The 15,432-nt window shown below is 41.3% G+C and overlaps 1 protein-coding gene across 1 annotated transcript; it reads right to left on the reverse strand.

Annotated features, from left to right (window-relative positions):
- Window positions 1–1,489: 1,489 nt before the first annotated feature.
- LYZL4 (lysozyme like 4) lies at window positions 1,490–11,985 on the reverse strand. Its single transcript, XM_003794495.1, has 4 exons — window positions 11,847–11,985; window positions 11,595–11,744; window positions 8,208–8,286; window positions 1,490–1,559 (listed from the first exon to the last, which is right to left on the reverse strand). The coding sequence occupies exons 1-4, from the start codon at window positions 11,983–11,985 to the stop codon at window positions 1,490–1,492; spliced, it is 438 nt and encodes a 145-aa protein (XP_003794543.1).
- Window positions 11,986–15,432: the final 3,447 nt, after the last annotated feature.

Here is a 15,432-nt window from a genome sequence, read left to right on the forward strand (position 1 = left end):
CGCTAGCCATCTCTAAGTCAGGGTCCCCAACTTCAGCTACGTAAGATTGATGCAAACTTCCATTCCCAGTGGGAGATGATGGGCCTTTGAATTTCCTTCTTTACTATATATAGTATAGTATACTACCTATACTCTCCAAGTTTTCTTTAGAGATGAAGTCTCTGGCTCAGGCTAGTCTACAACCTGTGTGCTCCGGCAATCCACCAGTGCTGGGATTACAGGCATGAGCCACTGTGCCCAGCTTGTTTGCGTAATTGGTAAATATAAAAAAATGTTTTAAAGGAGCAGGCCCCAACGGGAACCTCGGTATTCTTTGTAATGTTTTGAAAATGGCAACACCTAAAAATCTAACAGTAGGGAAAAGTTATATAAAATATGGTACATTCAGACGCTGGAATATTAACTGGTGCTAAAATTCCATTTGAAGACTCTCTACTACCACACTGAAGCAGATGCTACAGACAGAGTGTCTTGATGCCACTCCAGTTCTTTTCTTCCCGTACAAGGGCTGAAAGGCTAAGAGCTGTTTCTCAAACCTCATTATGGCATGGGTCCCACCGGCAACCTGACCCGATGAGCAGATACCTCTGCTGCCGGGTCTCAGGTAGGTGTATCCAGGAAGCCCAGGCTCATACCTGTTGCTCCATTCCACCCAAGGCACGTGGAAACCAGTACACTCCTGAAATACTCCTTTCTGCTTAAAATCAAAAGAAACAGAGGGGAAATGCTTGTTCGCTTTCTTTCTATTATAAAAAGCCAGATACCAAACTCTCTATCTGTAGCATTATGACAGCATTGTTGAAAAAGAATAAAAACCCTATCCAGAAGTATAACAGCAATGGTCTTTGGGTACTGAGACCAAGAGAGGATTCTTCTCCTTTTTAAAGTATCCATACTTTTCAAAATTTCTCTAATGTATGTGTCACTTACAATTTTTAAAAACTTAACTTTCTATAAGAAACGAGCAACTGTCTCTCGATTTTCCCCACAGAAATGCAAAAAGGACTTTGTGATCACCTCACTTCCATCTGAGAGTCCCATCGTGGACACACCTTGGCCCTGGAGGCCCTGCTTGGACCAGCCTTGCTTCCTGTCTTTTTTGACTCCTCTTGGTTTCCACAGCATCTTTCTTTCCCTTCCCTATTTAATACTGATGTGCATAGATATATCTTGTTTTCTAGATAGTTTCCTTCTTTCAAATCCTCCATCCAAGATTAAATAATAATATATCATAATAATGGCAAATAAATAACAGTGATCACAGTAGCAATCATAATGTATAATAATCATCCAAGCGGAAGCCTTTGGCCCAGGTTGAATAACAAACTTGGTTTATTCCCACATCCCTAAATGAAGCAAACTTTGATCCTTTTCCTTCTGGAGCCATCAAGTGGTGAGATAATCAACAGGATTGACCGAAGCAGCAAACAGAAAAGCACCTTCATTCGTAAGATGCAACTGGTAAGTGTTATGGGAACCACTCAGGTGGCTACAGCTCGCAACCATCTAGCCACCGTGCCAAGGTGTCGGAGTAGTGGCAAAAGTGGGACCAGGAGGGCCTGTGGAGAGGAAGGCAGGGGAGAGTAAACAGGAGGGGCCACTTAAAGTCAGAACTTGGGATCTGCAGAGCTTCACAGCCCAGAGCCAGCTTCTGGCCTGACCCCTGGAGCGTTTCAGTTTGCACCCTGGTGTGGGCACGATTCTGAAAGCTATTTGCACACCTCCAATGCTGTCTCCCCACATCCTGGAATGAATACTGGGGCTTCACCTATCCGGATGCCCACAGCACCACCACTCTGTCCATAAACCCACTCAGTGAGATGGGGAGGCCAAGCTGTGAACCGTGAAATTCTCCTCCAATCCTGCAAGAGAAGGATCACTAGCTTTTCAAAAGTGAGCTTCGGAGATGTTCTGTGTCTTGCCTGAGGTCACACACATGGTGAGTCCTTGGCAAACCCTAAGTCTAAAGTCAGAACCCTTGTCCCCGTATCCAGGATCCCCTTCACCTTTCCACATGCCTGCTTCACTCCTCACCTTCCAAGCTGCCTTCCAATTCTTCAACCCTGCCTGGAACAGCAGGACTGAGTTTAACCTTTCCTCCTGGTGCTCCAGTCCCAGTACTAGCACCTACCCCTCAGGGTCTCTCCCTGCCTACAGACTGGGGGAGTCATCACAGCTATAGGCCATTAGAAATCCTGTCTCATCAGTCCCACCCCTCAGCTGGGCAAGCCTCCATGGGTCCTCTAGGGTATGGGGTCCCATAGTGGCAAAAGGAACAGTGGTTCCCTGATCCCTCATAGCTATAGAGCATCAGGGAAAATACATATAAAAGTACAGCATTTTTAGAAATTCCAAGGATCTCCAGAGTCCCAGTGCAGGCATTGCAGAATGGACTCCTGAGGGCTTTCAGGGTCTTAGTCTTCTTTCCTGTCTGTCCCAATCCTGCAGAGCTGCTCCATCTGAGCTTTGGAGGAGACAGAGCTGCCTATTACCTTAATAAGAGCTCACTGCACTGGGAACCTAAGCAAGTAAGAAGGCCTTAATCAGCCTGGCTTCGCATATCTCTACTTCGCGCCACACAGCATGGCTGACTTTAGCTCATTAGTGCTTACCCTAGAGAGGGGCAAACAAGCTTCCAAATTAATTGGAAAGTCAAGGCCATGTATGAAAGTTATTGCAAAAAACAGTTAACATTAGTAAGGGGACTTTCACATTAAAATGCAATCTGTTAAATCAGTGGCGAAATAGGTTAATGACTAAGTGGTGTTGAGACCAATAAGAAGCCATTTGAAAAAACATAAAACTAAACCCCTATCTCACTTTTTATATCAAAATAAATTCTGGGAGGATCACAATTTTAATCATAAAAACATGAAATCATAAAAGTTTAATTCATTTAACAAAAATTTGATATAGGCACTGATTTTTGTATCAGCACTGAACATGGTTCAACTTCTTTACAACCTTGGACTATGAAAGACCTTTCTAAGAAGGAGATTTCATATAAACCCAGAACCCATAAGAGAAGAAACTGAGGAATTTGATTCTGTGCAACTGTAAACCTCTCGTGGGATGAAAACAATTCAAAACACAAGTAACAAAACTGAAAAAATAGTTCACACAGATATGACAAGCAAAGTTCTAATAACCCTAATTTATAAAGGACACAGAAAATCATTAAGAAGAAAAAAAGTATAAATCCAATAAAAACACGTGCTAAGAATTGAGCAAGCAGTTGTTAAAAAAATGGCCAATAGCCACATGAATAGATCACACCTATGGTTCATCTCATAAGGGTACATGTGAATCTTTCTAAATGTACAATATAAATGTCTTAACACAACAACTAAGAAAATGACATGAAGGCTATGTTAACCAGTTTGATGAAAATATTTCAAATTGTATATAAAAACAGCACACTGTACCCCATGACAGTATTAATATACACAGCTATGATTTAATAAAAATAAATAAATAAATAAAATAAAAATGCAAAGCAGGGTCTTTCCCTAACAAATGCAATCAGCGTAACCTGGTTTCTTGTACCCTCAACGAATCCCCAACAATAAAAAAAAAAAAATGCAAAGCAAATATTCTGTATGTCTCAATTTCCCCAAACTGCATTGTTTTTAACACCCTAGGCTGGTTAGCTAAGGGGTCCCCTTTTGCAAATGGCAAAAGGAGCCTAGAGGTGCCCCTTCTCCAAATGGCAATTTAGCAACTACCCTAAATGTACTGCCTGGTCCCAACAAATCCCTGCACGGGATTTCCCTAAAGATACCCTTGAAAAAACATAAAAATTCTAAAAGATGCTTATGATAGAGTATTGAAACAGCAGCAGCAGCAGCAATAAAAATGGAAACAACCTAAGCATTTATCAGCAGAGGACTGGCAGGTAAATTTCCTGAGCATCTGTACAGAGGGCTACGCTAAGTAGCGGTTTATGGAGAATGCGAACACCTTTAAGTAGACCTCTAAGTAGCCAAGATTCATAAGCAAGGTGCAGGTCACTATTTATGTTGGGATTCCACGTGTGTTTTAAAATACAGTTCACTCCCCACTGCTAAATTTGACTAGCTTAAAAAAAAAAATTCATGCATGCATTTTTTCCCTGATGTGTTACCAATGGTAACTTTGTGAAGGCAACTGCTTAAAGAAAAAAGTATATTTTTTATTTAAAAATAATAGTGAATTAAAAAAATAAAGATGTTATGAATGGTTTTGGGGTAGGGGCTTAAAATGCAGCCTTAGTTTTACAACAAATATGTAATGGACAACCATTGTGTGCCAGGCACAGAGCTAGATGCTAGAGATACAAAGGCAAGAAAAGCAATCTCTGGTTGAATTTAGTTTCAAAATACCTTAAAGAGACAGAAAAGGGGGGGAAAGCAACAACAAAAAGACCTAACCCCTTATTAAAACACACTTCCTGCGCCAGATTCTGGACAAAGCCTCCACTGCCTGAAGGGCTCGAGGGTAATGAAATGAGTCCATTTGCAGATCCATCCCTCCCCACTGTTTGGCCCAGCTCTGAAACCCTTAGTCTGGACCCACAGGAGTTCTGAACAGCTGCTCTTTGGTTCCCTTCTATACAGCCGGAGTATAGATCTTCTATGCAACCATCCCCATCTTTTTGAGTAGCCTGGTGATAGCTGAGATTTAGAATAGCCTAGATCCAAGATTGATCCCACTGCTGTGGGCATGTGCAAGTTATTCTCTGTGCCTCAGTTTCCTTATTTTAAAATGAAGATAAGGGCTTGGCACCTGTGGCTCAAGTGGCTAAGGCGCCAGCCACATACACCTAAGGTGGCTGGTTTGAAACCAGCCCGGGCCCGCCAAACAACAATGATGGCTACAACCAAAAATAGCCGGGCGCTGTGGCAGGTGTCTAGTGGTCCCAGCTACTTGGGAGGCTGAGGCAGGAAACTCGCTTGAGCCCAGGAGTTAGAGGTTGTTGTGAGCTGTGATGCCACGGTACTCTACCCAGGGGGATAGCTTGAGGCTCTGTCTCAAAAACAAATAAATAAAAATAAAAAATAAAATGAAGATAAGAATACTCATTTTAGAGAGATTTGTGAGGATTAAGTGATGACGTCTATGTAAATATACAATGCCTATACATTAAAGCCATCAAGAAATTGGAGTTATCATTAAAGGATTTTCTCTCTTATAAAATACCTTCCATTTTAAGATTCATCAAGGATTTAGTAATAACCTTGGTGTAGGATATATAGATTGCAAAATAAAGCCTAATTTCAGAAATATTAAGATCTGAAAAATTGTACCATCAGAAGTAAATATGATCTAACTAGAGACTATAATTCCCAGAATCCACCAGGCAAGCAATCATGAGATGTGAGATAGGGTGAAAAAAGGCAAGGAAAGGTGTATATTTGTGGTGGTAAGTGTCCATTGGATAGTGGACAGGCCTGCCATGATAAATGACCTAGATGGAGGTGGTAACAGTACATGCTGAAATTGAAGGATTTTCATGTATTCTGTTTGCTCAGCCTATCAGAAAGAACCATACACTCATACCAGCAGAATCTCCAAATTGGGTCAAAGGTGTGAACAGTGACATACCCTAGATGAACATCTGAGAAAAGGGTTTGGCTATCATCCAAGTAGTAGTGAGCAAAGATAATAAAAAGCTTGTTTCAACCTATCTATTTGGTGAATACTAAATATGGATAAATCTGTCCTTATTTAAGGAATGGTAATAGAATAAAACTAACATGGAGTATATGAGGAAATATCACAAGAAGAAAAGGGGCATCATAATAAAGTTTAGAGAAACATTATTCAGGAAATAATATACTACACAGGATCCAGAGGAAATTTCAGAAAATTGATATCCTCAATAAGATGTTAACAAACATGACCTCTGGATAAGCCATGGGAGAGAAGAGAGATTTAAAAAGACAAAGTAGAATTCTAAAAGGAAATTGTATAAGCCATCACAGAATTATAAAAAACAAAACAAAACAAAAACTGAAAATAACCAAAATTTAAAACCAATCCATGATTTAAAAACCTTTAACAGACTAGAAGTGAAAAGGAACATTCTTAACCTGATTAAGTGTATCTCAGAAAACTTGAAGAAAACATCATATAAAATATTGAACTTCTTATCTGTCCAACTAGGAATGAGACAAGGATGCCAGTATCATCACTTCTATTCAACATTTACTGGCAATCCTAGCCAATGTAATAAGGCAAGAAAAAGAAAGGGTATTGTAGAACCAAATATGAAAAGTAAATAATAAAACTTTTACAAAAAAGGACAATATTCTTATGACCAAGAACTAGGCAGATATTTTTTAAAGATAACTTTAAAACAAACAAAAAAAAAAACAAAAAAAGTACATAGTTATCATTTAATAGAAAAAAGATAACTTTAAATACCAAGTAATAATAAGTTAGACTAAATTAAGACTAACAACTTCTGTTTATCAAGACATCATATCAAAAAGATGAAGAGTTCGCCCACAGAATGGAAGATGTTTGCAAAACATGTCTCCAACAGAAAACATTTATCCAGACTATACAAATATCTCTTACAAATTAATAAGAAAAAGACAACACAATAGAAAAATTGACAAAAGATTTGAAAAGGCACTTCACATAAAAGAATATCTAAATGGCCAATAAATATTTGAAAAGTGGTCAAACTCATTAGTCACCAGGCAAATAGCAAAGTAAGACCATAATGCAATACCACTCCACAATCCTAAGCATAAATTAGAAAATGCCAAGCATTGGGGCGAGTGGGGAGCAACTAAAACCTATAACTGCTGAAGGCCATATAAGTTGATAAAAATCTCTTTAGAAAATCTGAAAATATGTGTGTTCTATAGTAAGTGATTTTATTTCTCTATATAATCAATGGAAAGATATTTATTTATTCACCAAAAGAGAAATAATAGAACATTTAGAGCAAAACTAAAAAAGTATAAACTACTCAAATGTCCACCAATAAAAGAATGAATAAGTAAGTATGGCATATTAATACAATAGAATACTATACAGCAATGAAAATGAATGAATTACAACTATACATAACATGAACAAATATAATGTTGAGTGAAATAAATCATATACAAGCTCATTGGTAAATTTTTGAAGGTTTTCCTAAACAAATATCTGGCTAAAGAGGAAATCAGAGTTGCAGTTACTTCAGACAAAAATTATATAGTAACCAATTATATAGCTGATATATAAAGAGCTCTTTCAAATCAATATTACAACTTGAATTTAAAAAATAGACAGAGATAGGAAAAAAATCATGTAAGAATATCAAAATATAACAAACATGGGGGAAATACCCTAATGGTATAGTATAAAGGCAAAAGAAGTCAAAATTGACTTTACCTTTCAAATGGCAAAGGTTTTGTGACTGATTAAGGTACAGTAAATAGACATTTTATTAAACTCTTTAGAGAAATTGAAACTGGGGCCTGGCACAGTGGCTCACACCTGTCGTCCCAATACTCTGAGATGCTGACATATGAGGATCACTTGAGCTCATAGGTTCAAGACCAACCTGAGCAAGAGTGAGACGCCATCTCTACTAAAAATAGAAAAATTAGTCAGGCATCATGGCACACACTTGTAGTTCCAGCTACTTGGGAGGCTAAGGCAGGAATATTGCATGACCTCAGGAGTCTGAGGTTCCTATGAGCTAGGCTGACACCATAGCACCTCAGCCTGGGCAATAGAGAGACAGAGAGACTCTGTCTCCAAAAAAAAAAAAAATATATATATATATATATACACATATACACACACACATATATATATATTAAGTTGGTACAAGGTTGCTGGAAAGGCATTTCACAACATGTATCAAGAACCTTAACAATATTAAAAAAAACTTGTAGGAATTCATATGAAAGAAATAAGCAATTATCACAAAATACAGATATTATTATTACAATAAACACAGAAATGTGTTTTAAGGAACTTTATCCCAGAATTCTATACAATCCTAAACAAGATTTGTAATTTTAAAAGTACAAGTCAAGGTACTTTGTCTGGTAATTACTTATGTTTTTGCATGGCCTGAGGTCATGGAACTCCATAGGTTTTACCACTTACTCTGGTGAGTAGGAGCGCAGGTGTGGACCAGCTAAGACTTGGCCAAGATAAAGAGTAAAGATAATGGGGGAGAGTCATTAATAAAGGCTATATAAAAACGTACCACTTACCATGATCCCATCCCATCTTTCGTTTTTACAATTCTCTTGACACATTCAATTGTCTTCTTTAAATCTGGATTCAGTAAAGCTACGGAGAAAATAGACTATATCATGCCACCATGTCACAGCTAAGCTAGAGTGATGTCAGGGAGGGTACAGGGTGCTCCCACAAGAGAGGCTTTGTGTAATCAGAAGAAGAAATCTATCCCTAGATTTTTCTTAGACAACCTTAGGAGGTAGCAGGAGTTAGTCATCTTTTTACCAAACTCATAGATTTTTTTTCTTGTGATTCTTGTAATAATTTTTCCATTAAGATGTATGTATACATTTACTATTTATTCTGTGCTAAGCAATATATGAAGCAGTGGAAATAGAAAGACAAACCTGACCCTGCCATCACAGAGCCTGCAGTCTGGAATTGGGTAGAGTCATGGACAACTATGATACAATACACACCTGGGATGATGGGAGAAAGCAGCTTGATGAGGAGACATTTAGTAGGGGCACCTAAGGTTAGGGAAGGATTATTGGGCCAAGTGACATCTAAAGAAGTAGGTTAAGTAAAGGGGATTGAAAGAGTCACAGGAGGAAAATTGCTCTAGGCACAGGGAACAGCACATGGGAAGGCTCAGTGATCCCTCTGAGCAACTGAGTCTATGCACTCAGCCTTCCATTCCCTTCTTGGAATGTGGAAACTAAGCCCTCCCACTTATTGCAATAACCTCCTTTTTACCTACACTAGTCTCTCCTTTCTCTAGTCTGAATGCTTGTCCTTACAATGTCCGTGCCTCCTGTTTGCCTATAAAATGGACCCTCAAATCCTTAGCTTGGTTCAGTTGGGCTCAACATACCTTTCCATTTCTAGAAACCTACTTCCCATTGCTTCCTTCCACAACCCCACCATACAAGACACATCCAAGGCAGAAGACAAAGACATTGCCCACCCTGGAGGTGTGTGTTCTGCCCGTGACACACACAGCTTAAGGATCAAAGGAAGTATCTCCTCCAAGACTTTGTCCATGCTCATCTCCCAACCTGGATCTGCTCATCCAAGCAGCCCAGTCCTTAAAAGTCTGCTACTGACCACTTAGCCCACCATCTCCCATCTTCTGAATAAAATGCCACTTTGATTTAGTACTCATCTGTTATGTACATACATACGTACGTCCTAATCCCCGACTCTCTTGTAAATTCTTTAAACAAAGGGAAGTTCCATCCATCTGGCACCAGGCAGTATACACTTTACATACACTGCAGTGCACTGAAAACTCATAAAAGGCTTGTGAAGTAGATATTGTTATTATCTCTGTTTTAAAGAAAACTGAGGCTCAAATCCTGTAACTTGTAATAGATGGTGCCAAGGTTCTGTGTGGCCTCAAAGCCTATGCTTTTTCTGTTCCCCACTTTGCCTAACAGGAAAAGCACATGATTTCTCTGAGCAAGACCACAATACTCAGCTCCACATGGTGACTTGCTTCCTTATGAATCCTATCAGCTTGCTGTTACATATTCCCAGGGAAGGTGGTTTTCTCCCTCTACTTAAAATTTCTTTGCTTTGGGGATTTTCTAGCTCATCCCTCTCACCTGACAGTGCAGCCCTCTGGCGTCACCATTGACCTCCTCACCTGCTCAGTTCCTGCCTGAATAGCAGCTATTAAACCTTATTTCATTAAACTGCAGAGAATCAGCTGATACCCCAAGATCATTATCTGCTTCAATCCTCACCCAGCTGGATTCTTACTCCCCTTTTTACCCTATAGGGATTTTCCTTACTTTCTTGCCAACTAAATCAGGTACTTTAAAATATATGTGCTTTTCCCTGTTCTTTTTCACATTCTACCTAGTGGGAAAATGTTTAAGAGTATCTGTCTCACCCTATTTTCGTCATAACATACAGTACCAACTCTGTTACAGATAGATAACTGTATGTGTCTCCCACTGGATTCTGGAGATGTGTGTGTATGTGTGTATTCATATGAAAGATAAATTATGGGCCTACTGTGTTTCTCTTTTTGCCTTGGCTACCAGGAAACTCAGGATGACACTAAAAGTTTCATCATTTGATTAAGATTCAAATTAAATTAATTTAATTGATTTTAAATGTGCTTTAATTTTACTATAAATGTATATGTCTCCCCAACTAGACTATGAGTTCTGTAATTCACTATGTGCCCTGCATGGCATGTTATACATATTATCCCATTCAATGCTCCCAGCAATCATAAGAAATAGTTAATATCATTCCCCACTTCACAGATATGGAAGCTCCAGAAAATGACTTGCCACAAGCTCATGTAGCTCTTAATGGAAGGATTTGGGATTTCCACAAGTTCCTGCCAGGTTCCTGTGCCTTTTCTTTCTACTTTCCATTCCTGCCTCTCCTTAAATCCAGAAACTTTCTTACCCTCTGTAGACTCCCAAGGCCAATCATGGAGCCCAACACAAGGCAGTGATTCCCCAGGCTGCAAGCCTTCACATCACCCTATGCACTCTGTCTCTTGAAGACCCAGCTCAGAAGCCATCGGCTCTGGAATTGTCTTGTACATTAGGGTAGAGGGAGGTTTACTCATTAGGAAGGCCCTGAGGATACTGGGATGCTTAGGCCTTCCTTCTGCAACACCAGGGAGACCTGGCCTGGCTGTGCAGCCTCTTAGTTTAGCCCAACCTGGAAGCCACACTGCTTGGGTTTGTCTCTTGGCTTTACCACTCATCAACTGTGTGGCCTTGGGCATGTACTTACCACTCTGGGCCTCGGTTTCTCCATTTGTAAAATGGGGATAATAATAGTACCCACCTCATGAGCGTCATTATGAACATCAGATGAGTTAGTACCTGTGAAGGGCTTAGAAGAGTACCTGACAGTTAGCAAGCACTAACTTGACAACTCCATAAAGCCTGACACTTAGTGAGTGCTCAATAAATGCTCATGTAATGAGTGAATTGTGGGCAACCTTCTCCTGACCACAGGTATCTGGGACCCCTAAGAGCAGTAGGCAAGCTCTCCTTGGGATGATCAGCTCCTGTCTCTTCCCAGTGACCACTCTGCCTTTCAAAGTGACAGCATCTTCTCCCTTGAAGAAGGGAGTGGTGGCTAAGTGTGGGTGAAATCAAGCCAGCTGAATCCCTCTGCTCCCACCTTTCAGGATGAGACATCCCAGCATATGTGGGCGCAGGTCTTCATCACTAATGTACTGACTCACCACAGCCCTTCCTCACTTCCTGAGAAGTGAGGCTTCCCTGAGACCTCCTTCCTGGATATAGTTCACTTCCAGCTCCTCCCAGACCCTCCTCTTGCCTCTTCCAAACTAGTAAACTCTGGCCGTTGGGAAGGCAGACCTCTGAGCACAGCACTGCAGCCTCAGCTGCACCAGCACAGAATGGAAGGAAAGGACCTACCAGAGCATTGCACAGCACAGAGGTTCTTGCCACGGCCACACCAGCCATTGTTGCGGATTTGAAAGAGGCCAAAGCCAGTGTACCCTTGCTGTGGGTTCTCATAGACAGCTGTGGGGTTGAACTTGCTCTCAAAATAAGCCAGGCATACCCCTATGAAGGAACAGGAGATATGTAGCTCTGAGGAAAGCTGCGGTGCGTGGGTTGGGGGTGGAGGGCATGGAGAGGAGTGGAGGCAAGCTGAGAGGTACTCACAGTTTTCAAGGCTGTAGCCCTCAAAGTAATCCAGGCCTCCTTCCTTGAGCTTCTTAGCCACTACACAACGCCCCAAGATGGGAGCACCACTTGGAACCACCAAGAAGCCAATGAGGGAGAGAACCATGGATGCCTTCATTGTCTCCAGGATCCAGCAGCACAGGGCAATGGTGGCCAGGTGAGTGGGTGGAGTCACAGACAATTCCCACCAATATCACAGGGACACTGGTCTCTGAAGGAAAAAAAGGGAACCTCACCTGGCATAACCACAATACTTTTTCTTATCCTAATTCTCTGCTCCATGTCACTGCAAACCTGAGATAACTGAGACCCTGCCTCTTCTCCTCTTCACTTCCTATTTTCTTTCTTTCTTCTTCTTCTTCTTCTTTTTTTTTTTTTTTTTTTAGCCAGGGCTGGGTTTGAACCTGCCACCTCCAGTATATGGGGCTGGCGCCCTACTCCTTAAGCCACAGGCACCACCTCACTTCCTGTTTTCCATGGAAATTGCACTCTTGAATTCCCCCCTCTCCACCACCATCACCAATTCTTTCCCTCCAGCAAAACCCATTGGTTTGTATCTCACTCATTTCACTTTCACACAATTAGAAGTTAAGACCTCTTCCTGGCATCCCTGTGGGCCACTCCATCAGTATATAGCAACTAGACAATTAATTGTACCTTCCTGTATGTCACCATTCAAAAGCATATGCATAAGCCTCCAGGCTACACTCACCTACCCCCGGGGTTCTGCACCTCGGCACATGGGCTGGAAAATTCTTTGTTCTGGAGACTGTCCCATTGTAGGTCCCGCCCTAGGGGCAGGGTCTGCTAAGACCTGTGGAACTGGTGTGACCGACTGAAGAAATATAAAATTAAGAACAATAATAAAGCAAGAGAAGGGAGACCAGAATAGAATTTTAAAAGGTGAGCGTTCAGGGGATCACCACCTATTCGTGGGTTTCAGTGAGTGGCCTCGAGTCTTTGTTCAACACAGCTTTTTTTTTACATCTATCTGTCCAAGTGGTAAGCTGAGGGAGAGAATAAAGACACCAGCAGTTTCTCTGAGTAAGCGTATCAGCTCCTATTATTATTATTAACTTTAAGGATTGAGCAGTTTGGGAGCATCTGAAACTTAAGCTTTGTGTGGGGGAAGCCTCCTGTCTGAAGTCACACACACAGATTCCTAGGGAGGTGTTAAGCTCCACTAGTTCACTGTGGAGTAAAACACCGCTGGTGTTAATCTCCTCTGAGGAATCGGTGGGAGAGAGGCTTTTTCCTCTCATCACTACCACAGAGGATTTTCTTCTCTGATAAGGGATGTTAAGCTTTCCTGCCTATATCTCAGGACTCAAGCTATTCCCTTGGTCTCTGCCCCAGCCAAATACAAATCTCCACAATTGGTATTATCTTTGTTTAATGGCAAGGAAACGATCTAGAAGGTGTATCTATTCTAGGTCTTGTCATAATCCCTTTTACAACCATTTTCTTCCTCAGAGTGCTCACAGACTCAGCAGGGTATTGGTGTAAGCTATATATCCCCAATAGGCCAGAGTTTCAGGAAAGGCCAGAAACTGCATGATGAATTTGAAACATTATCATTACACCAAATACAAAATCCAGTAGGACTGAGCATATAAGAGCTCAGACTTGGGAACCTGATTGCCTGGGTCCAAATCCCAGCTTTACCCCTCCATGGCTGAGATAGCAGTGATCCCAAATGAGATCTTACACAAGTTATTCAACCTCTCTGTGCCTTAGTTTCCTCATCTTTAGCAGAGATTGAAATAGTACTTACTAACTGGATTGATTTAAAGATTAAATGAATAAAATGTGCAAAGTACTAAACTCCCTGTGGACACTTTTCTGAGCTCTGGTTGAACTCCACATCCTTAGCTAATGACCTGAATTTCAATACATATGGGGAAAGTCTATGTTTTTATTTCAACAGATCAAACAATATTTTCAGGCAATATCTGTCTCCCAAAGGGCAGGCCCCATCTCAACTCAAAAAAAGGCATGCCAAGTCCTCTCATCCTCCCTCTTCTCCAGCAGCCAATTTATTAGGGATATCCTCTGTTCTTCCAAAACCTACCCATCTCCCTCCATCTCTTCTGCTATGATCCTGTCCAGACCACCACCATCTCTGACTGTGGTAGAGGTTCCCTAACTATACTCCTCTACAACATGCTCCCCTAAATCCATTCTTTATACAGCAGCTAGAAGGGGGCCTTTCCAAAATCTCATATGCAGTATATCAGTCATCTCTGATGGAATCCCCTTGCACTGTGAAATAAGATCCAACTCCTCAACCTGGCTGACAAGACCCTCCTGGCATAGCCCCTGAGCACCTCTCCAGGCTGATTCCATGTCCATCACTCTCTCCTTTGTTCATCTCCACCCCACCACAGCTACCTGGCATATTTTCTTTTCCTTGAATATGCCACAAGCCCTTAGTCCCAGCAATTCCTCCTGCTTGGAACATATCACCCTGACCACCACATTCCACCAGCTTCCTCTGCTTTTCATGACCTCAGCTCAGATGAGCTCACTACCTCAAAGAAGATTCTTTGACCACCACCTCATTAAAGATTATTTTTATTTTCTTTATATAACACAAGTCAATATCGTAATTCCCTGTTATGTATTTGTTCACTTGCTTATTTTCTCTCTCCCATACCAGAGTCTAAGCATGAGGAATATAGAAACCTGGTCTGTTTTGCTCTCTGCTTTACTCCTAGAACTTAGAATCAACCTGGTACATAGTAGGTGCTTGATGGATCTTTGTTGAATGAACAAAACCTACTCATCCCAACAGACCTGCCATCAGATGGGCACTAAGTGAAGTTGCTGATAAGTGACTCCTGCAGCTGGGTATGGCCCCACTCATTCTGGCCCCTGCCCACTGTGTACCCACCTACCAACCTGCTGCTCCCCTGCAGACCCTTGGTGACTTCTGGAGGGAAGTGGAACAGCCACCACCTGGCCTTGTGTTTGTTACAGGAAAGTTGTTCTACCTACACTTCCTTCCCTGGACTTTTCAGATGCCACTTCCTCTATAACCCATTTGTCTTCACCCAAGAGTCTCTCTGTTCATGACCCATTCTTCTAGAATCTTTTCTATGACATCAGGTGCGATGACCAGAATATTCTGAAAAAGGAAAGAGTCTGTCCCCATCACATTTGTATCACTTTTCTATTGCTACTGAAACAAATTACCACCAATTTAGTGGCTTCAACAACACAGTTTACTATTTTAAAGTTTGATGGTTCAGGAATCAGGCCATACACAGTGGTTCATGCCTGTAATCTCAGCTGTGTGGGAGGCCAAGGCAGAGGATCACTTGAGCCCAGATGAGACTACAGTGAGCTATGATAGCACTACTATACCTTAGCCTAGGCTACAGCGTGAAACTTAATCTCAAACAAACAAAAAAAAAAAAAGTTCAGACATGGGTCCCATAGAGGTAAAATCAAGGTGTCAGCATGCCTCTCTGGCGGCTATAGAAAGGGATTCATTCCCTTGCTCATTCAGGTTTCTGGCAGAATAAAGCTCCTTGTGGTTGCAGTGTGAGAGCCAAACTAGCTC

This window comes from Otolemur garnettii, unplaced genomic scaffold (genome assembly GCF_000181295.1).
Source record: "Otolemur garnettii isolate 467f Iridium unplaced genomic scaffold, OtoGar3 scaffold00082, whole genome shotgun sequence".
Classification (NCBI taxonomy): Eukaryota; Metazoa; Chordata; class Mammalia; order Primates; family Galagidae; genus Otolemur; species Otolemur garnettii.

Excerpts from the sequence above, each read along its gene's own strand:
- LYZL4 (XM_003794495.1), bottom strand. The coding sequence starts at position 11,985 with ATGAAGGCATCCATGGTTCTCTCCCTCATTGGCTTCTTGGTGGTTCCA. Across the intron at positions 11,745-11,846 it reads GGGCTACAGCCTTGAAAACT|GGGTATGCCTGGCTTATTTT; the intron begins GTGAGTACCTCT and ends GTTCCTTCATAG. Across the intron at positions 1,560-8,207 it reads AAAGATGGGATGGGATCATG|GCCCTCCTGGTCCCACTTTT; the intron begins GTAAGTGGTACG and ends TCCTCTCCACAG.